Source organism: Lissotriton vulgaris, unplaced genomic scaffold, assembly GCF_964263255.1.
Source record: "Lissotriton vulgaris unplaced genomic scaffold, aLisVul1.2 SCAFFOLD_866, whole genome shotgun sequence".
NCBI lineage: Eukaryota > Metazoa > Chordata > Amphibia > Caudata > Salamandridae > Lissotriton > Lissotriton vulgaris.
This window is the reverse complement of record NW_028254841.1, coordinates 79,110-102,741: the sequence shown is the minus strand read 5'-3', so window position 1 is coordinate 102,741 and position 23,632 is coordinate 79,110. Positions and strand designations below refer to the sequence as shown.

Sequence of the window (23,632 nt, the reverse complement as noted above, 5' to 3'; positions counted from 1 at the left end):
AGGCCGCAGAGTGCTGAGGCCCAATGTTATCCAATAGGGGACAGGGGGGTCTCCAGTTGGTGGCTGCTCACGGGCAGGCCACAGGTTGTGGGGGCAAAGTTCCTGGACATAAGCTCAGGGCAAATGGGGGTTCAAAATAGCACCAAAGGTACACCCTCAGCAGCACTAGAGCGGCCGGGTGCTGGTGCCCTGTGACTTTCAATGGGGAGTCTCCGGTTTGCAAACACTGCAGGCTTGGGGGCGAAGGTCTTTGGAGCGACAACCACTTGGAGACGTACGTTGGGATGCTGCGGGTTGGTTAGACACTGTTGGATGTTCTTACCACCTCCTGGTCACGGTTGGGGGGGACCTTCGGGATTGAGGCTGTAGGAGTCAGCTGGAGGCAGTCCAGGGATCAGTGGATCTCTGGTCAGGATCACCCTGGAGACCTCCTCGTGGTCTTGGGCTACTAACTCTTGCCATGAGCATCGGGTGCAGAGTGGTGCAGACTCGCAGATTTCAACGGAGCTGGAGTCTGTGGGTGAACAAATCTGGTATTCACAGGAGAAAGACTTTTCTTTGGAAGGCAAAGCAGGTAGTCGTTTCTTGAGGTTGCTCGCTGCAGGCCACACCAGTTTCACTTCTGCAGGTTTGAGGTGGGGACAGGCTGGTAGGGCTGGGGCCAAGTCAGTGGGCGTTCTCCTCTTCGCGTCTGCACAGCTGTTCGGTCCTACTTTCCTTCTTGTAGTTTGTCGGAGGCGGCAAGGTTCAGGGGTGCCCCTAAATACTAGACTTAACGGTCTTACAGGTAAGCAAAAGCTTGGGACCAATGAGTCCATTCCTTGGGGTGGGTACATCCTCCATTATGGCACACTCCAGTGTGAAGGGGCCATATGCCTCACTCTGGTTGGCTGGGTCCCCGCATCAGCAAGATGGTGGTCAAAGTTGTGCTTCACCTCTCTTCCCTGGGCGCACATCCCTTCCTCACTTGGTTTTCCCGCCGGTTCTCCCACCCAAAGTGGGGGTCAGGACCAGTTGCTGGAAGCAGCAGAAGGCCTAGGGAAGCTCACAAAGGCGGCAAGCCTTTGAAGCTTCCCCTTCGTGGACCCTGCCCATCCTGGGGTGCCTCGTCCCAGGTTGTGCTGTTTCAGGACCCCAAGAGCAGCAGGCTCTAAACCCACAGGTCCAGAAACCTGTCTGGTGGTGGCAGCAGAAAGTAGCCATTCAGCCTGGGCACTAGTGTAGTTCGTTTTTCATGGGGTATCTCTAAAATGCCCTCTGTGTACATTTTTCATTAAATCCCACACTGGCATCAGTGTGGGTTTAATGTGCTGAGATGTTTGATACCAAACTTCTCAGTGCAGCCATTATGGTACTGTGGAGTTTGTAATGACAAACTCCAAGCACCATATACTCTTTATGGCAGCACTGCACTTACAATGTCTAAGTATTGGCTTAGACAACGTGGGACACAGGGCTCATGCACCTGTCCCCTCACCACTGGTATAGTACACCCAACTAGAGGGGAGACTGATCCATGCCAGGGCAGTGGGTTGTTGGCATGGCACACAGGGATGTGTGTCATGTCTAGTCTTTCACTTTGTTCTGCACCAAAACATGCATCCTGCAAAGGGGTTGAGCACCTGCAGTGTGCGAGTGTAAAGGTACAGGACCTCTAAAGGGTGGCACATTAAGTGCTGCAGCCCTTGGAGGCCTTCCCTGGTCACAGTGCCCAGGGTACCTGAGGTACCATTTACCAGGGGCTGACCTGTGGCCAGAGTGCCAATTGGGTTTGGTCTTCTAGGCAGTTTTAGGGAAAGATCTTAGGCCCTGGGTACCGCATTAGCAGGAACCCAGGGCACACTCAGTCAAAGTACATCAGCAGTTCAGCAAAAATTAGGGGCAACCATGCAGCAAGAGGGCACTCACAACTATGCATAGGCTTGAATGCCATACAAATATGAAACGTCACGATCAATTTCAGGTCCAACTGGAGTATCTCCAAAAGTTTGGGAGGGAACACGCTTCAAACCTTCAATAAACTTCATGACAACTGGGTATTTAAACAAGGACGACTGGTCCAAATACAGAAAGACCCAACATAGATTATATAGAAGGGCATTTGGCAGCAAGGTTGACAACACTGTTGTAGCCCAATCTGGGGTTATTAGGATGATTTGGGCCCAGATCTTCAGGGGTATGGGCAGGAGAGGAATACAATAGTTTATTGTTCCATTCCAGCTGGTATGCATCTGCTAACAAGTGATCTACTGGAAACTCCAAAGTGCAAAATTGTTGAAATTGAGAATTCAACTGCAATAGGGCAGCCAGCTTTAACTCCCCCCCCCCCCCCCATCCAACCCCACTCAAAGATGCAGTGTGTCGTCAAATTAGAAAAACAGTAAATTTAATAACTAAAATGACACTAAAAAGACAAATCTAAATAGGGGAAACCCAGAGAGGTGACTTCATATTTTAAGCAGGAATAGCACCAAGAATCACAAAATGCTATTGATAGTCCGTAATTGCGGTAGACCGGGACCAAAGCGCTACTTGAGGCTGGTTGCGACAGAGTGGGTGGTTGTTTACACCAAGTTGGTTTACCCTCGTCAAAAATGTAATCTTCTGACTTAGTCCTTTAAGTCTGAAACTACCACAGACATACACTTCGAAAGCCCCCCCCCCCGCCCCTCCCTCCCCACCCCACCCTCCCCCACCCTCCCCCCCCCCACCCCCCCCCACCCCCCCCCACCCCCGGTCCTCAAGGGAGGCAATTGGAGTCTGTGTGTCTGGCAATTTAAGAGTTCCAGAAATCATGGTTAGCTAATTTTGAGAGCCCATCCAAATAAATTATCTTTATTAAACTACAAAAAAAAGGCAGGTGCAGTGGTTAATGATCATTTTACATATAGAGTTATGGTGCTATTTGCCAGAGATTAAGCCTGGAGACAGAAGGATGAAGGGAAATTACTCAATCCAGAAAACCCAGAATCACTGACTTATTGGTTTAGAGCGAGAACTATTACGAAAAACTGAAGTCCGTAAATGAGAACAGCAATCGCATTTCACCAATCTTGCCAGCCAAGGAATTAGCTACTAGAAAAGCTACATTTCGAAATATATATACTGGAGGTCTTATGTAAGCAAATGTTTAAATAGAGGATTGGTTAATTATAACTAAGGCTCCTAGTTTTCAGTGTTAGCAGATGAATACAGACTTGTCTGCATTTATTTTTTTGAAAATTGAAAAATACAAGAAGTTGGGCGGCTTTTGAGGACTTTCCATGCAGTTTTTCAATCAATTCCAGGCCAACAGCTGGCCAGATAGAAAAATAGAACACATGGGGAGCTACCGGATGAGATTTCATTAAAATTACTTTACATCAATATACATTTACCTGTGGATGTACGGTTATATTTGGCTGCTTAATTTGCTGAAACACAAGCATCAAAATGAGTGCATGTTTATCAGTTAAATATAAGTGGAAATATACTATTTTACAAGTGGAGGTTTAAAAGTCAACCTAAGAAAAAAAAGATGGTAAAAAGCCTATGCTCCATGGCAGGGTCGAACAATGTTGTGAAGACAAGTAAGAAGCAGGCAAACTAGTGTGATAGTAAAGCCAACCAATGGTAAGCAATCAGCGGGTTCTAAGTCACTGTATGTTCTTGGTAAGCACACAATTTCTTGCAAGTGACATCGCATGCGTGGTCTAGCAGGCTCGACCTACAAAGGCAACTGGAAGCAAATCACAATTTAAATGGTCACCTAAATTATAAGCAAAATAGTTTTATGAATAATATGCAACAAAATTTCAAGAGCGCACGTTGAAAAAAACGTCACTGAAGGAGGGAATTGCTTACGGAGATATGCACATGCTCTGTGCAGTTACTCAAAGTGATGGGTAAGTGGGTTGACATTGCTGTGGTGCGCAGAAGCAAAATATGAACAATCCAACAAACCTACGGATTAAAAGTGCAGACTGAGAACCCTCTATGCATGTATACTATCCACGCCCCCCCCCCCCCAACCCAACAATCTCCTGCAGGATCTGGACTTCAGGTTCGTTAGCACTTTCCACTGAGGCCCTCGTTAGCTTGCAAGTGAACTACTTACTTTCCTTAAAGACTCGAACATCTGACAAATTCAGAATCACTGCAGATTGGAAGGACTGCTGCAATGTATTCTACAGAGGCGTCCAATAGTCACAGCAGGACTGCATGTATTACAAAATCCAGGCAGCCAGTGTGACTACTCTTGGAAATGAGACATTAAGCTAGCCCTTTTAGGGTAACTCTGGAATAAAGTGAGATTTAGCCCGACACAGGGCGTCTAGTACCGAGTGTTTAAAGTCCAATTAAGATTGATCACGCAGACCGGATCAAGATCGAATATTCTTGCTCTTTTAAAAAAAGTATTTAATATGGATATTTCTCCCTGCCAAACACTACTTGCATCCTTAGGTATGCAGAGAATGGGTAACTACCACAGAGGGGCGTGGGATAGCCTAGGGTAGAGTCCCTCTGTGCCACAGTCAACTCATTAACTAACAAGGTCGCTGAGAACCTTTGATAGCTCCTTGTTATAAAGTACAAAATCTCTAGTGAGATTTGGCCACATGTTTTGCATAAACTACAAGACGATATTCAATAACATTGACGTGGTGACAGCCCACATGGAAAAGATGCAGACCAGATCGATATTCTGAAGACACCCTACACAATTTATGCGAGTCTGGTGCAATTAATTACAGTGCCACAGTGAAAAGGGATGCAAGAAAGATCAAGAAGAGAAATTATGTAAAAAGTAGTCAAGAAGGACGGCCATATAGGCCAATATATATGGAAGGCAAGAATGGGGGTTACTAGTTCACGGTGATCCCTAGAGAAATGTAACTGATTGGGGAAAAAATACACTTATACAAAAAAGGCAAACTAAGTTTTCACACAGTGGCGGGCAAAGTTGTATACTACCAATAGCACATTTAGAGAATTTCGACTTCTAAATATTTGTGGGTGTCTTGCTAACTTTTATAGAACCCAATGCTTTTGACCAAAATGTCCCATATTTAGTAACCATGTTCACACACCCGTGAACATCTAAAAGAATTGCACTTTGATATGCACTAGTATGTTAAAACAGGGTAATCTAGTTCGGTTTTCACTGGAAACCATTAATCTGACCAGCTGTTTAGGTCTCAATGGTAAAGGGTGAGCTTGTGCTTTTAGAGTGTTCAAGGCTTATGAAACGTGCATGTGATACCAATACAATTTTACAAGTGGAAGGCCAGCACTGCTGCAGTTACTATATAAGCAAGGATAGTTATGACTGCCAAATGAAAAAATACTTCCGAAGTATCCAGCAAGAAGCTACACAGGGCAAAGCGAACCAATGCTCTACACCCAGCTTTCGCTCCAATCTCAGCCATGCAGTTGTCGAAGTGAAGACCTTAAAGTGACTGTACCTTAGTTCCTTTCCTTGGGCGTGGAGGGTTTCCAGCTCTGACCACCTTTGCTGGCGCCAGGGGCTCTGAACAAAAGAAACATCGGTTAAACGGATTTAACAGTGGGAAAAACTGGCACCAGCATACCTTCTCGCATCAACATTTCATATCAATTAAACAAGTTCTTGCGTGTTAGGCTTCCAAGATGTAAATCACTTTTCGTTACAATCCATAGCATACTCCAGATAACAATTGAGCAACAGAAGTAGTTATCAGCAGGTCTGCTGAAGTACCTTTAAATAATGACAAACCAGATGAAGTAAGTTCAGTCACGTCCGATCTTTGTATTGCAAAACTTAATCAACTTCACGAACCACGAAACAAAGCTATATTTGGGTTAGCAGTTTCATACAAAAAAAGATCGTGATGGAAAGTGACAGCAGGCTGGGGTTAGTCTTTGGTAGACGTTGTACTATGTAAACCAAATTTAGGTAAGTTTCCTTCGGCGCCACTGGAGAAGGATAGAACATGCTGTTATTCGCATTTCAATTGTTATCTACCCAAAAGGAAATACGACAAAAACGCACGTTACGCTAGCGTTTGATGGGTTCACATCTTTAAAACTTGCAATTACCAAACCTGATGTTAGGACCAATGAACCTAGAGAGAATAGTTATTTATTTAGACAAAAAGAGCGCTATCAGTTCAAACATATCTTTTCCATTGGAAAGTATAAGCACACAACCAGTTTTTGGGAGGGACGGGACGTGGAGGTTACACTGACAAGAGAGCAAGGTGAATGGCCGTCAACAATCCCTGATCTAAGAACAAAAAAAACAATTGATTTAACCCAGATCTGTGACGGGGGGTTAATGTTCGATTTGTTCACCATTCCGTCCACCATCTGTCTTTTTGCACTAAGTCAAATCTCGACACTATAAATAACTAGAGCGCAAATGTTGTAGATGTGCGTTGCAGGGTCCTATGTAGTGCCAGTGCTCAAACCAGAACTGATGTCCTGACAACTGGTGCGATTATGAAGCAATTACTTCACCCAGGAACCTTAAAAGGCTTCCGGTACTCACCACGATCGCAAAAATAAAATTAACTGCAGTTTTTTTTATGCAAATAAGACACTCCCGCTCGTTCTTGATTGGTAATGGGGCAGACCCTCGCCAGAAATTCCGAGCGGGCAGGCACTAAGACTACTTAAAAAAAAAAAAACCTGTCACACTTGTTACTCTTCCTCCCCCCCCCCCCCCCCCCTCCTTCCCCGTCCAGCGCCCACCCACCCCCACCCGGTTGGAGCCAAGAGGCAAGCTGTTCCTCCACAGGCACAGCAGGTCCCGCATCGAGAGCCTGCCAACAGGATCTACTTGACAGCGCTAGGATGGGTCCTCCCCTAGGGCACTCCCACTAGAAAAGAAAAGTAACAAAACATGTAAACGACCCGGCACATCTCTTGGAAGCAACTAACAAGTTTCAGAAAGCCATAAGACATTGTAACGGAATAACGCGAGTCGCTGCGAAAAAGAAAAGATCCTGCTCCTTTTCTTCAGCAAACGGTGAAAAGAATTCGCACTTTCACTTGCGCCAAAGAAACCTCAAAGAATACCTACCTCTTAGCAGTTAAAAAAGGTAGTTCTGTGGGTATCACTCAATTAGATTCAGTGTCATGCCTATCGCCTCCTGAACGGCAAGGAGGGCTGTGGTGAAAGATGCATCCATCACCCAGGATAAAAGGTGAAACTCCCTCACGCATTAGTACTATTTTGGGCTCGCTTTTTAATTCTAATATGACGTTTTGTCTATTTACCGGCTGACGAAAACATTAAGTTGCAGGTAACAGTTCCACGTTATACGACTTGATTTGCATTGCAGGGCTTAAATAAGTTTAGAAAATCATCCACAAAGAACACCAATTTTGTTTAGGTTTTATAGAATAAATGTACAGAAATCTTGAGTGCTATATTTGCCATGGCCATTCAGAACTTGAAGCTTCGGCGTACAAAAATATCCTGGCAGCGGAGACAGTGGGAAAGGTTCAAATACCACGATTATATTCTCATTAAACAATTGCACAAATCCCATATGATCTCACCTACCCACAAGTGCATAGAGTATACACAATCAATCAATCAGCGTTTGTAAGCGCAGCTACACACCCGCGAGGGTCTCAAGGCGGCTCCGTAGGGTTCTGTGGTCATCTGAAAAGAAGTCTTGAGGTCTTTGCTGAACTGAAGCAGTGTAGGGCTTTCATGGAGGGGGAGGTCACTCCATGCTTCGGCAGCAGGGTAGAAGGATTTTCCACTCATTCTGCTCTTGTAGAGGTGTGTGAATGGTGGCCACAGAGGTCGGCTGATCGGAGGTTTTTCTTGGGTGCGTGGAAGGAGAAACAGTTGTTTAGGTATGCTGGTGTGATGTTGTTAAGGGGCTTGTATGCATGCGTTAGGAACTTTAAGATTAGTCTTTCAATGGGGAGCCAGTGGAGGTCGCAGAGGTGTTGGGAGATGTGGCTGTGGTGGGGGATGTACAGGATCAGTCTGGCTGCAGCGTTCTGGAGCTTGCAAAGGAATTTTTGTTGATTCCGGCGTAGAGGGTGTTGCCGTAGTCCAATCGACTAGTGATGAGGGAGTGTGTGACAGTTTTTCTGGATTAGGAGGGGATCCATCTGAAGGTCTTCCGGAGTATGCGGAGGGTGTTGAAGCAGGCAGAGGATAGAGGTTTCGTACATGGTCTGTTGGGGGCTGGGGGGATCCTGAGGGCAGGAGGCCACCAGGCGGTGTCCAATGCTTAGGAGGTGGACTTTTCTTGGAGTTAAGTTTCAGGCAGCTGTCCTCCTTCCAGGTGGCAACGGCTTCCCTCTCTTCTTGGAAGTTGTGCCTGGTGATGTTGGGTTCCTTGGGGAGGAAGAGGATGAGCTGGGTGTCGTCAGCGCAGGAGACTAAGTTGAACCCGTGGCTTCGGATGATAATTGCGAGGGGGGCCATAAAGACGTTGGCAGTGTGGGGCTGAGTGAGGATGTCTGGGGTACTCCACATCTGGTCTTATTTGGTTCTGAGAGGTAGGGTGGGAGTAGGACTCGCTGAGTTCTGCCTGTTAGAAATGAGCATATCAAGTCTAGGGCCTTTTCTTGGATGCCAGCATCGTGGAGTCTGGTGGCTAGTGTGAGGTGAGAGATTGTGTCCAACACAAAGTTTTGGCCACCTTGCCGTTTCCTGGAAAGCTAACAGGCGTGAGAGCGGAACCACTGTCATATAAAAAGGTATTTGGCATGCCAAAGCACACTCAGTGCACTTTAACACACCTGGAATTTAACCTCGCAAGCATGGACTTAGCATACAAAAAAGACAATTACTACTTTCAGGTGAGTCAGGCCGACCCAGAGCCCCTGTGAGGTGCCCTTGTGGCAATGTTGTTGGACAAGACAAGTGCCTGGAACTAGCCGCTTCAACATTTAACCGCATCGCTGCGGCGGCTTTTCCCGCTGTGTGCAGCGTTTTTGAAAATACCGCGTTACATGACGAGCTGAGCTAGTCATCAGCATACGAGCACCATAGCCGATGACGAGCTGAGCTAGTCAACTGGATCGAACATCTGACGGCGCTCCAAATCAGCAATGCACAGCTAAAAAGCTAAGTAAAGGCACAAGCTAAGGGGGCCTCGAGGGATTTTGACCTAACCAAGGCAAGAAGCATTAGAGGTGCAGAGGAGCTTGTAATATCCCATGAAACCTTTCTCTGCCAACCATACTGGAGAGCAGCAATTAGAAAGCATGCATTTAAGAATATTATTTAATTTAGGCTTCTGAATAAACCCATCAGGCAGTGCAGAGCACTCTGGAATAACTGGGACCTGGCACAGGAACAATGTAGGCTGTGTAACCACCACTCCAAATCAGTTGCCCACATCGTATGGTGCTTCCCAAATTCCTAACAGACAGGTACATGAGACCTATCCTTATGAAACATAAGATCATGCAAGGAAACACTACTATTCATATATACATCTGTCCCTCAAAAAGTCCTAGCACAGGTCAGCAAATTCTTCGCTGAAGCAGACAGAAAACTACGAGAGTCTGGATCTTTAGGGGGAATGGATGATCATACAAAAACCTCTATGGAACCCCTCTGTCCCTGAACAGAACCCTGCAAAACTGCAGCACTTGGACGTGGCATCAACATGCCTATTCGAACGACCTTGCATATGCCAATTGCCATCCATTTAAAGACTCTGGTACCATCCCTCTCCAGACAGAGAGGTTGAAGTCCAGACCGGGTTGTCCGCTGACACCGAGAGCCGCATGCCACAAGTGCAGCAAGGAGCCGCTGCCACCACCATTGTGCCCCTAACGCTGGCATTTGATCTAATTTATCAGCGGAGTGGAGCCTCTCGGAGGCGTGGTGCAGCACAGCCGCGAAAGTTAGCGCTCTGCGCTGTGTCCAGAGAGCGGGTGCCGGGAGGTGAGGAGAGGAGAGTTGCAAGTCGAGGCGGCTGAGGCCTAGGCAGTTACTGGGGGTACGTTACTTTCAGGCAGTCTCTCACATCCCCTTGCTCCTTCTCCCTGCCTGCCTTGCAGGAGTCTGGGGAGTAATTGGACGGCGCTGGGACTGCTGGCATGGCACAACATTCTGGCTAGGGGCTCTCTATTTGTGTTACAATCTTTGTGCTACATCTCTAAATACTCCTCGAGCTGGGGTTATTGATTTCCCTCTGGATCCTCTGTCTTCTTGTCCTCTAGTCCAGTCCACGGTTTGACCCAGACCGCCCCTGCTTTGTGGGCAAGTGAGGACGCCGCAGTCGGAGGTTGTGCTGGCCCGTTGAGGTCCCTCTGCAGTGGGGCGCAAACGTTCTCTAAAGGCGGGGAGAAGCCACGGGAGCCATGGGAGCCGCACCAGTGCGCCCGGCAGCAGTACAAGTCGCGTCACTGCCCCCGCAGCGGCAGAAGCCGTGTCAGTGTTCCCGCAAAGGGAGGGGGTTGGGGGGTGGGGGTGGGGTACAGGAGCCGCGAGAGTTATTTACAGCGGCGGGAGCCGCCTTAGTACCCCGCAGCAGCAGAAGCCACACCAGTGCCCTCGCAAACGCCAGGAAACGTAAGCATCTGTTCCATCACAGCAGGAGCCTTTCGTTCACGGAGGGAGCTTTTTTCTGGACATCGGCATCTGAACATTTGTTCTGTCCACGAGAGCCACTTACGGAGGTAGCCGCGTTGAGTCGTGAGTTTTGCCGGAACTGTGGGGGGTTTTGTTTTCATCTGGCAGCATTTTTGGAGGAGGAGAGTAATTTCCTCACGCGGTAGAAGTCGCAGCCTAGCACAGAAGCCGCAAAACAACTGTAAAAACAAACTGCCAATTTATCTCCAGCAGTAAGCCCCGATTTGGAAGCCTGCAATTACAAGGGGGCACGGTTAGGGTGGAGAGTAGGCGCATTCTGAATAAGGAACCCATGGGATTAGGAACTCTAACCGGGGTGCCGAAAAGGAATGAAAAAGCCGGGAGCCTGCAAGGGTTTGTGATTAATCCCTTAAAAAGGAAATTTGGGCATTGAAGTTAGTTGCAGCTTCCGTTATGCGGTGGTGACGGCAAACCTGAGAATCAACAGTAAGGTCTCATTAATTAAGGGCTTAGACGCAATGGAGCTGCCAAAACGGGTGTCAGTTTACTCACTGAGTCAATGCTCAAGCAACTTCCATTAGTGACTGCTACAGCCGAATGTGGGTCTGAGTGAGTCATAGACGGCAAACCGGATAATGAAGCCGCGACACTCAGCATGTGATGTGGTGAAAAGGGGAGGGGGAAGAGGGACGACGGTGGCCATCTTGAAGGAAGTTAAATGCCAGAACAATGAGCAAGGTGTACTGTATAGTGCTACAAAAATAAAAAATAAAGTAGATTGCGAAGGCGAACAGCAACTTAACGCAAAGAAAGAAGGTGCAGGGAATAAGGGAAGTAGATGTTATGTAGTCAAGACATTCAGAACATGGTATACAACGTAAAACGGAGCTGTGGTTGTTATGAAAACTAGTGCATAGACGTTTAAAGTTTAGGGGAGGCACTAAGGTGAAAATGAAAACAGGGAAATTAATGAGGTGACCCGATTAACAAGCTCTTGGCATTGCTGTGAGGGGGAGGAGAAATGCCTGAGGCAGAGCGCACAGCTTCAGATGCCTGTGGGAGGGAGGCTGGTGGCTTTGACGTGCACGCGCTTTATTCACGAGCACCTTATACAATTGCCGATGGTTACGCTCTGGTTAAGCCCCAATATCTCTTGCAAGCTCAATGCGGAAGCGCACTGACAGGCTCGACCTGAAAAAGGATGTCCATGCGAGTGCATCTAAGTAAGATGAAAAAAACTGGAATGGATACAAGTCCCGGGGAGGCGGGAGGGCGTGTACACCTCTGCAGTTCTACATGCCAAGAACAGATGCATACTGGTAAGTAGCATTTTCCGTTCAAGGCATATGAGCTGCAGATTGTACACTATGCATTGATTGTGCAGCAGTGTCTGACCTAGCGGTGGTCACCTGTATCCGTTGCAGTAGTTTGAAAAAGATTTCTAAGGACAGCTTGGCCTACTGCAGCTTGCTGCTTGGCATGCATGTCAACACAATAGTGTTTCGTGATGTGTGTGGTGTAGACCATGTTGCTGCCTTGCATATGTCCTCTAGGGGTATGTTTCCTAAGAAAGCCATAGAGGCTCCTAGTTTGCGAGTGGAGTGCGCTTTAGGAGGAAGTGTTAATGTACGTTTAGCTTTAATGTAGCATATTTGTATACACTTTACAATCCACCTTGCAATCCCACCTTTGGAGATGGGGTTGCCTTTGTGTGGAGGAGAGAAAGATACAAACTGTTTTGTCTTTCGAAAGGATTTAGTTTGATCAATATAGTATAAGAGCCCTCTTAACATCTAATGTGTGTAAAACTCTTTCCGCTACAAAGTCTGGGTTTTGGAAAAACACAGGTAACTCTACAGATTGATTTAGGTGAAAAGGAGTGATGACCTTTGGAAGAAATTTTGGATTAGATCGAAGAACCACTTTGTTAGGATGTATTTGAAAAAATGGTTCTTGTATAGTGAAAGCTTGTATCTGACTTACTCTTCTGAGAGAAGTAAGGGCAACAAGCAAAGCAGTTTTTCATGTTAGGAATTGCAGTTCACATTTATGTAGAGGCTCGAAAGGGGGCCCCATGAGTCTTGTAAGGACAAGATTCAGGTTCCACAAAGGAGAAGGTGGCAATCTGGGTGGGATTATTCTTTTTAATCCTTCCATGAATGCTTTGATTGCAGGTACTCTGAAGAGAGACAGATGTTGCCTGTTTTGTAAATAGGCTGCAATTGGTGTCAGGTGCAGGCGTAAGGAGGAATATGCCAAGTTGGACCTTTGCAAATGTAAAAGGTAGCAAATGATATTCTGGATGGAAGCATCCAGGGGATCAATTTGGTTATTGTTGCAATAAATGGCAAATCTTTTCCATTTAGCAACATAACATGCTCTGGTAGTAGGTCTCCTAGCCTCTTTAATGATGTTCATACAGTCTAGTGGTAGGTTTAGATAACCAAACCAAGACTTCAGTAGCCAGATCCCCAAATACAGAGGGTCTGGGTGTCTGATTTCTCCATGGTTCTGTGTTAGTAGGGAGGATGCGAGCTGTAGCTTTTGATGTGGAACTAGAGAGGTCTAGTAGTGTGGTGAACCACGGGTGGCGTGCCCATGTGGGAGCTACTAGGATCAATGTGAGACTCTTGTCTGAGCTTGCCCACTACTAATGGAATGAGTGGGAGAGGCAGAAAAACGTACGCAAATCTGCCTGACCAGTTCAGCCATATCACATTGCCTTCTGACAGTGGGTGTGGAAATTGGCGCCGAAGGCTGGGCATTTCGCATTTTCGTGGGTGGTAAACAGATCTATGAGTGGGTGCCCCCACCTTTGGAAGAATGGTTTAAGAACTTACGGATGTAGTTCCCATTCATGAATCTGTTATGACTGCCAACTTAATTGTGAACTCCTGGTAAGTTTTCCGCTAACAGATGTATGTTTCGAGGAATGGCCCATCTCCAAATGTTCTGTGCAAGCTGGGACAGTTGCAGAGAGTGTCCCCCCTGTTTTTGTATATAGTACATGGCCATCATTGTCCGTCCGGATTAGGACAGCTTTGTTTTGTACTTGAAGTTGAAGTCTTGAGTGCTAAGAATATTGCCAACAGCTCTAGATGGTTGCTATGGAACAGTTTGTTGATTGGTCCATTGACCCAGAGTTGTGTGATGTAGGAGATGGGCACCCCACCATGTGAGGGATGCGTCTGTTGTGAGCACTACTTGTGGAACAGGCCCGAGGAACGGCTGACCCTTTGTCAAGTTTTTGGTGTTCCACCACTGCAGAGAGCGATGCGTGCGGCTGTCGACCAACAGCAGGTCTTTTAGCGGACCTTGAGCTTGGTTCCACTGTTGTGCTAGGCACTCTTGTAGTGTACGCATTAGCAATCTTGCGTGTGGTACTATGAAGATGCAAGATGCCAACATGCCTATAAGTCTCATTAATATCCTGGCTTGCAGAGACTGTTAGTGTTGAAAAGTGTTGACTAAGGCTTGAATGCTTTGTATCCTGGCTAGACTGGGATACGTTAGGCTTTAGACGTGTTTAGTGTAGCCCCTACATACTGATGTACATGCGAAGGCTGCAGGTGCGACTTGGTGTAGTTTATTGTAAACCCTAAGTTGTGCAACGCTTGAACTGTTTGATGTGTGTGTTGTACACACCGATTGAATGACTTGGCTTTTATGAGCCAGTCGTCTAGATAAGGAAAGACATGTATTTGTTGTCCTCTGGGATGTACTGCTACCACTGCCAGGCACTTTGTGAATACACGTGGTGCCGTTGTCACTCCGAATGGAAGGACTTTGAACTAATGGTGTTGTCCTTCCAGTGCAAACCAGAGATACTTTCTGTGAGCAGGATGTTTGGGGATATGGAAGTAGGCGTCCTTTAAATCTAGTGCTGTAAGGAAGTCGCCTTGTTGCAGCAGTGGAAGCACTTGTTGTAGAGTGATCATATGAAAATGATCTGATTGTATATAATGGTTGAGGGGCCTGAGGTCTAGAATTGGCCTTAGTGTTCCGTCCTTCTTGGGAATTAGAAAGTACAGCGAGTAAACCCCTGTTCCTTGTTCTTCTAAAGGAACTAATTGAATAGCATCTTTTTGTAGATGTGATAGAACCTCCTGTTGAAGCACAGTCAGGTGGTTTGTAGACCTTGGACACTGCCTGGGAGGAATGGTTGGAGGGGTTGCTGTAAGTTCTAGGCAGTAGCCATGTAGGATAATCTGTCTTACCCACTTGTCTGTTGTAATGGAGTTCGACAGGCAGGAAGTGTGTTAATCTGCCCCCTACAGGAGTGGAATGCAGTGGGGGGATAAGAGGGAAGTCACTGTTTTGTGGCGGAAGAGGATTGGTTATTGTTACCGCGACCCCTTCCTTTGTTATTATTGCCTCTTTATCCTCCTCTAAAGTATCCCTTGTTAGAGGATGTTTGGAGCAGACACTACAACATCTTTCAAATCACAGTTTGTTTGGAGGCTCCTCTGTAGAAGGAGCGACGAAAGGAGCTTCTAGCTGGTGTGGACTGTAAAGCCACCATAGACTTTGCATTGTCGGTATCTTTCTTCATTTATTCTGGTGTAGTGTCTACTTCTGGGCCAAATAACTGGTTCTGGTTAAATGGTTGGTTTAAAATTGTGGTTTGCACTTCTTGTTTAAACCCTGAAATGCGTAACCATGCATGTCTACTAAGTATGACACTTGTATTTACAGCCCTGGATGCTGTGTCTGCGACATCTAGCGCGCATTTTAGAGGCACTGGATATCAGCTTGCCTTCCTGTATAAGGTCCTTTGCTTGATCCTTGTAATTATCGGGCAAGTGCTCAAGTAATTTTTCTAATTGATCATAATGAGCCCATTCGTAGCGAGAGAGGAGGGCTTGTGTATTTGCTATACGCCAAATGTTTGTAGCTTGTGCGGCTATTCTCTTACCTGACGCATCAATCACTTTTGATTCCTTGTCAGATGAGGGAGCTTCTCCAGAAGTTTGAGAGAGTTTGCCCTCTCTAGCATTGGCCACAACTAATGAGTCTAGTGGTAGGTGGCCTTTAATGTAGACTGGATCTGTGGGTGCTGGTCTATATTTTCTCGATTCTAGGGTTTAATATTCTAGTACGTACAGGGTCTTTAAATACCCCTGGAGCGTGTTGGATGACCCCCCCCCCCCCTTGATCATGGGAAGAATTGGAGCAGACCGCTTAGACTGCTCAAAGCTATCTAGAAAATCTTCCGCAATGTCATCGGAATGCATAGGGACTCCATGGTAAACAGCAGCTCTGTTTAACAGATGACCAAAACCAATGGCATCTTCTGGAGGGGAAGGTTTTGATGGGTATGACTGCGGTTCAGGAATGTCAGGCACATTTTGTGGGTTTGTAAAGTCCCATATAGGCAAATTTTTGCGGTTTGAAAAGTCCCATATACCCTCATCTACATGGCATGAATCAGGTTCTTGCATGTCCTCCCCTCCACCCAAATTGTATTCATCATCATTCTGCGGTGGGGAATGTGATAATGGGGAATGTACAGAGAAGATGTGAGGTGATATGCGAGGAGGAACAGGAAAAGAAGGAAGAGAAGTTATAGGAGAGGAAGACTGCATAGGAGATGTTACAGTCCTTTTTCTTGGCAGGAACCACAGGTGTGGGTGGTGCATCTGCTGGTCTCTTCTTGTGAGGTGTAGCACCTACATGACCTGTCTTTGGGTCTATGTAGATCTTCTTTTGTCGAGGATCTGGTCGAAAAAGTTCCTGCTCTACAACCTTCTTGGGCGTCAATTTTTTCCGTACCAGGGGAGGTTGTCACGGGTCTTTAGCCTTGGGAGGCGTTATAACGTCCTGTGGCGTAGTTTTCGGCTTCGTAGGCATGTTCAAGGATTTGGGCACCTCGGAATTAGGCTTTGTGTTTTTCAGCGCCGAAGATGTAGAAGTGGACGGCTTCGGAGCTGATGCTTCTTTCGGTACCGGTACGTCTTCGTTCGGTGCCGGTACTATTCTAGGCTTTGGTGCAGAAGGGTCTTTTGGCTTCGGTGCCGAGGCATCTTTATTTTTCGGTGCCGATGGAAGAGGCTTGCTCGGTGTCGAGGCACTAGAAGGCTTAGTTTTCTTCAGAGCCGGGCTGGAAGGCTGGGCTTTCGAAGTAGGTATTCAGTCTCGACTGGGCCCTTTGAGCGGAGTGCTGACCTTTGCCTTCAGTTTGGACAGAATATGTGGTGCAGGGGCAGTAGTACTCACGCGCTGACCTGATGGAATGGAGTCATCGGAGTAGTCGGCCTCTGATACGATCTGGAGATCAGGTGAGTCTTCTTCGGGAACAAGGGGAACCTCTTAGTCTAAGATGTCTTCCGGTGCTGGAGCTGATTTCATTTCGTGTCGACGGGCTCTCCGATCCCGGATGGTTTTCTTCAATCGGAAGGACGCACAAGCTGTGCAGGTCGACTCGTCGTGTTCCGGCGATAGACAGAGGTTGCAGACCTCGTGGTGGTCGCTATGTGGGAACTTTGCTCGACATACCGGACATCTTTTGAACTGAGTTCTTTCCATGTGGTGTAGGCTGCATGGCATCAGTAAGCCCAGCGGCCCGCGTTGATGACCTGAGTGAAACTGATGACGTCGAAAGTATTGTTGTCGATGTCGAAGGTAGTTTGTAGAAGTTTGAGGAATTTTTGCGCTTTGAAGTTGCTGATAAGTCTTTCTAGCCGGAGCGGAGAAACTTTCATCGAAACCCAGTGGCGGAAAAAAACAATCTAAGGATGGAGCCGATGATGCGCAGTATTGTCCAAGCGAGGAGTCACCTATCTCGTGACTACAAAGACTTCTTCCAATAAGACAACCTGCAATCATCCGAGCCCAACACCAGGTGGCGATCTAATCCATAGTGTACAATCTGCAGCTCATATGCCTCGAACAGAGATGTTTAAGATGGATGCTTGGTTTTGAAAAACTGGAACTGGTTGATTCGTATGTATATTTAGGGAAAGTTTTTACAAAACAAGTCGAGACTTGGAGATAACTAAATATTGTGTTAGTAAAGCTGTATCCCAGGCAAGTGCAATAAACCGATTTTATAAAACTTGCGGGAGACGCCATTTTAGCCATGTCTTATCTGTTTTTAAGGTCAAAATCCCACCCTCGTTAATATATGCTGCCGAGGTGTTGGACATGAATTATTGTCTTTTGTTTGATAAGGTAGAAGGACGAATTATGCGCCAAATTTGTAATCAAAACTCTTTGGCTGCCCCACATGTTCTGCACCTTGAATTTGGACTAGTCTCGTCCTTCATCTTAGCCCAGGCAGCAGCTATCAGTGGGGATAACTCTTCTTGGGGGAAGAGGGTACACGTAGGGCAGCCCTGAGAATAGAGATCTTTGGCACTCTAAAAACAATCAACGTTTTTTAGGTCTTTATGTCCAAATGATACTTTTGGTCTTAGTTTAATTCGCGCTTCTCCTATGTCTAAATCTGGTTTGAAACAGTTTTTAAAGAAATTTAGATCCCCTATCAGTTTGGCGAGAGATGCTGCTTTGAGCAAATCCAGGCCCAGTAATGTGGCAGTCAGTGGGAGCACTCTGGGGAATAAACCACAGCCTTATTTAATCTGGAATATCCCTCACTGGATCAGAAGGCCGATAGTCCTACTGAAACTCAATCTGCTGCCCTTAAGAGAGGTTACTGGCATCTGGGATAAAACACCTAGAGAGAAGAGAATTTGTGAATTGTGCCAGTTGCAAATTCAAGATCTAAATCATGTCCTATTTGTATGTTGAAAGCTGCAAAGTGCAAGGAGAGTGTTTTTAAAATCAGAATTTATCAGATTTAATATTCATTTTAATAAGAACATTTTTGACTATTAGAACATTGTCCAACAGTTGAACTCTGCTTACGATTTAATACCAATTGGTTGGCTGATTGTTTCATGTATTCATAGCACTATTTGCACATTTCTTGGTATGTTTGATAAAGGAATTTTTATCGGTCGGTTATGTGATTGTTCTATGTATTATACCATTTGCACATCTCAGTATGTCTGATATAATTGTATAGTAATGTTTAAGGAAGGAATTTTGTATTGTATGTTATGTTTGTCCTTTTAATTATTGGGGTGTTTTTGTGGACCACCGTAGGAGTTCCAAAACAAAATAAATACATTGAAATTTCACAGATTTTAAACACATCACACTTAGTTACAGTTGCGCCTTAATATTTCTTCCTCCATGAGCCTAAACTGGCTAATCAAATAAACACTACTCTTTGTCACAAGGATCTGACACTCAAAAAATAACCAATCGGAGATGAAACTAATTTCCTGTTTAAAATTTTACTCTGTTGATAATGAACCTGGCGGCCTCAACCGCTATCAGCCTGAAGTCACGTAAACAATGACATTGTCTAGACTATTCCCACACATGGTTTTAATAATATTGCTAACCTTCCCTCGACATTGAATTCCATTTTACCATGTTTTATTGTGACAAATGATTGTTATGGTTTTAATTAACTATATACATTCTTTGAATACTGAGACTGTTGAAGGTAGCCGAGAGGTCCAGGAGGATGAGGGCTGCAGTTTGGCCCTGGTTGAGGAGGACGCAGATGTCCGTGATGGCAAGTAGGGCAGTCTTGATGCGGTGGTTGCTGCAGAATCTGGATTGGGATATGTCCAGGATGTTGTTGGCATCAATGAAGTTTGGTAGCTGGGTGTTGATGGCATTTCCGATATCCTTGGCTGCAAACGGAAGCAGTGAGATAGACCTGAAGTTCTTGTCAGTCGGGTCTGCAGAGAGGTTCTTCAAGAGGAGGTTGCCTTCGGCGTGTTTCCAGTCGTAGGGGAATGTGGCAGTCTTGAGGGAGTAGTTGATCTGGTGTCGTTCGGGTGGGATGGTCGTGGCTGCTCTGTGGAAGATGTGGGGGGGGGGGGGGGGGGGGGTCTTAGGGTGCTCTGTTGTGCCAGGTATTCATACATAAAACGATGTAATTCACACTGAGCGAGTCTACTGCCTAACAAATAATGGTACTAATTGGCAGCCCACGTAACCATATACCAATCGGGCATGAACAAAACATTCAGCCATTGAGCCAATACTGTTTTTATTCATGTTCTGATGGTGACAGCAGTGAAACATTAAATCAGTAGTAACCCCTCTAAATCAAATCCTAATTAGGAAGACCTTGGAATCAGTTGGACAATACCCTGAATCCATTTGATTAATTTTAGGGACCATAGCTTGTGACTAATCTCTCCGCCAATCCGAAACTAGCACCAAGAGGCTCACAGACATGGTGCCTAGGATCCCATTTAGTACTATTTCCTACTTACTTACCTCACTGCAATCAAAATGGGCCTGTGTCAACACTAGTCATCTGGACCCATCCAGACTAAGATGAGCTGTATCATCGAACCTATAAGTTATGTGAGGGGGTAGGACCATTCACAGGCTGTCTGCGGGGCTGGTAAAGATTTCAGGTAATATAACGTATCTGCAATCAAGCTAAAACCAATGACAACATTCTCCGTCGTGGGATCACACATAAGAAAGCGTGACAACAGCTGTATAAAGGGAACAACGATGCAAAAAAAATACATCTTTAGAACGCAAGTTCAGGGAGGGCAGCAGCAAACAACCATCACGGAAAACTAGCACGGGGTTAGAGAAAGATGATCCTACATAATCGTTAACTTCCAAATAGCAAATCTACCAACATCCTATGACAGGCCCTTGTGAAGGGCTGGCATTTGTTGGTACTAATAACCACAAGCCATTTCAGCTTCGAATGAAGTGGGATTCCAATATCATTTTTTAAATATTTAGACACAGTCAAGAGGCAACAGAACAGAGTACATAAGGAATAGAACGAATGAAACAGCATAAGACACAAGTATATCCTTTGCTAGTGCTAGTCTTTTTAAATAGGTTCTTCTTCAGAAGATATGCACAGGCAGCCAACTCGTTACACCTTGTTACAGGCTTCCTCAGGGATGCATGTTTACAATGAACACATGTAAGTCTAAAACTATTTATGTAAATAAAAAATTATTTGTGCATGGGTTGGGTAGAAAATCCACGCGTGGGCCTCACTAGCTGTGAAGCGGACCAAGGAGATCCAATACTGGGGACGTTACATAGACATTATCACTTGGACTGGCACAGAATGAGATTAATTCCTACTTTAGCTATACCAATAATAACCCATTCAATGTTACATTCACATTGAACAGGTCACAAATCCAATTCCTGGATATTGAATTCTATGCATCTGACAATACACTACACACTTCAGGAAGGAGCTGTGAATAGTATTCTACACTATGACTGCACATTCACCATGCACTAAAAGTGTAATCCCTTTTGCAAAAATGATTTGAATACAGAGGAGCTGTAGTGAGGATAGCCAGTCCTTACAACATGACAGACCATCGCTAGGCTGAGAACCAGGGCATACAGAGAACTAGATCTACAGCGCACAGTCAAAAAGGCTAGAAATACTAACGTCAGCGAAACTCTGAAGATCAAACAAAAACTTGAACCAGAGTAATGCCTGTCACTTATCACCACACCCCATCCTCAATCATGAGATTTTAGAGAGTTAGGACAAGCATTGGTCACTGCTAAAAAGGGGTCACTGAAGTTTGCAATATACTCCCGAACAAACCCTCAATCTATAGTTTATGTCCAAGCAACAAACTACCCAAAATAAAGGAACAGGCCACTTGGCTCAAAAAATCTACAGGTTTTTACACTTATGACAACTAATTTTGGTGACTTGGGCTAGAACAAGACAACTATAGTATAATACTGAGAAGAGCTATGACATTCAACACGGTCAATCGTGCTTTGTCATACATATCTGTTTGTAACAAGATATACATAGGCAGCTCCTACATGCCAATTGAAAATCCATATTCAGGAACATCGCAGGGCATGCGTCAACCAGGATTACTCAATGAGCTCACACCATTGTAACAGTGCAGCCAATAGAGCCAATTTTAGGTTTCATGGAATAGATTTACCCCTGCCTTATCGAAGGGGAGGCGATGGGAAACTATCTTCAACAACTGGAAGCCAATTGGATATGTAGACTAAGATCGGTGTACTAGAGAATCAATTAAGATCACAAACTACACCATTTCCAATAATGGCCCTCTTGTACTTCTCTGTGGTGTTTTTGATGTACTGCATGTGTTTTCTGTTGATATCTACATGCTCATAAGATCTATTACTTACATGAACAGGACCAGTGGCTCTATATGCGTTGTGGAACTGGGTTCAGTTTGGAATCTTTGGCTGGTTCTGCAAATATCATACTTACTGTGATCTCCTAAATCCATTACTGTATTCCCGCTCACTTCTCAACTCAGTGGATGTGTTACTAGCATAAGTTACGAACTGCCCCAAATGTTGTCCTGGGGGTCATTACCTGTTCACTGCCTGGTCATGTTTGTTGACTGGATGTGACTGTTTCCTACTATTTCTTCTTCATTTGCAGCTATACAGTTACACCAAACTGAAAACAGGACAGTAGCACCATAAACCTTACATTGCATATGTGTATATGCCGTTGGCTATTGACACTCAACACTTTAAAGTAATGTATGGTGGAGCTGGACACCTCCATTCCACTCCGATATGCTATTTGTCCTCTATTATTAACAGTACAGTGGTGCCATACTCCAGTGCACCTACGGTACATATTTTAGTCCCTAAGCGCAGTTTCTCGAGTTGGATACCCAAGACTGCACGCGATTTGCAAGTGACTTGCTGGGCTCAAAATACAGTGACAGATGGGCCGTAGATGCATGATTGGTGCAAGCTTTCTTCTGATGCCTCTTGCAATTTTTAGGTCTCGCCTACGCAGCGCGCATGTGCTGCATAGGAGGAGACCTCTTGGAATCGATTCGCTTTTTAGTCCAAAAACGTGCACGAATTACATTGCTTTCAATGGCAACGTGTGCACGTTTGTCAATTCCCTTGCAGGAGCGATCTTTGGCGACATCTGTTTGTGATTAACTTTCAAACAGATGGTGCCCCTGCTCGCTCACGCAAGGGAAAGGCGTTCACTTTTGCCCCAATTTGTCTTATTAACTTTCACAGCTGGTAACAATTCACCGCATGTAAAGGAGCTGCAATGCGAAAGCATTTTCATTTTCCCCTTCCTTCGCTCCTTCCCATTCTCCTTTCTGCCAAAGTTTGCAAAAGCACTAGTTTCTGGTCTTGAAAAACTTTCAAATTGAGAAAAAATTAAATTCATGATTCACTTTACATCTGAATTTGTGCAAATAGGAGCTCATGCATCCTGGATATCTAAGTTATTAGTGCAATTACTTTTTTTGAACAATAAGGCTTGGGCAATGCCTCGGTTGGTCTGGTGCACTTTAACTTCATTGCCGGTGAGAGGCCAGCTCTTTCCCTAGTAAAGGGCCTCACCACCACCTCCCGCTCTTCCCGCCTCCAGACGCTTTTTGAAAAAGCCGCAGAGCTTCTATGAGGGAGACGTTCAAAATGGCGGCACTCTGCCTCGAATGGGGGGGGGGGGGTGGCCTGGCGGTGGTAGCTGAGCAAGGCGGTCTATTTGGTTGTGTTAACCGCAGAGCCTCTTAGTCCTTTAGGATGATTTTCATTCTTCCCTCCAAAAGACAGCATGGACTAAATTCCACTAGCCCACAGATAGGAGCTAACAGGATTGTCCATTTTTTCTCATTTGAATGTTTGTTTAGTGTTTTAACTCTTAGACTAGCACGTCTTTTCGGCCTAAAATAAATGGTTATTTTTTCAAGTTTTTAAACATTGAACAAGTCTTTGTTTTGGTGCCAGGCATTGGAGACTGATAATTTCTTCTCAGCTGTTCTCCTGATTGTCAGTGCTATGCATTTGACGTCACGTTTGCGATGTTTTTATACGTACGCGCGAGGACGTAGTTTCTATAAAACGGACCCTTTTGCGCGTTTTATTTTGTACCCATAAAATGCCTTTGTTCAACAATCCTAGTTATTCACCTTTTTTATTCAAACCTAAAGTCATTCTTTTGTGTTGGGAAGAATGTTGTACGCAATTGACCGAAGCATAGGCACACGCTGGGAAACGTGAAAAAGCTGTACACTTAAAGGTGTGCATTTT

General features: G+C 45.4%; 1 protein-coding gene across 2 annotated transcripts in view; it reads right to left on the bottom strand.

Annotated features, from left to right (window-relative positions):
• LOC147659395 (la-related protein 1-like) overlaps window positions 1–23,632 on the bottom strand; it is a 784,977-nt gene that overhangs the window by 728,601 nt on the left and 32,744 nt on the right. For both annotated transcript variants that reach the window (XM_086951772.1, XM_086951771.1), the window contains exon 2: window positions 5,445–5,509. In XM_086951772.1, the coding sequence (XP_086807898.1) occupies window positions 5,445–5,509 (65 nt within the window). The remainder of the gene's footprint in view (window positions 1–5,444; window positions 5,510–23,632) is intronic.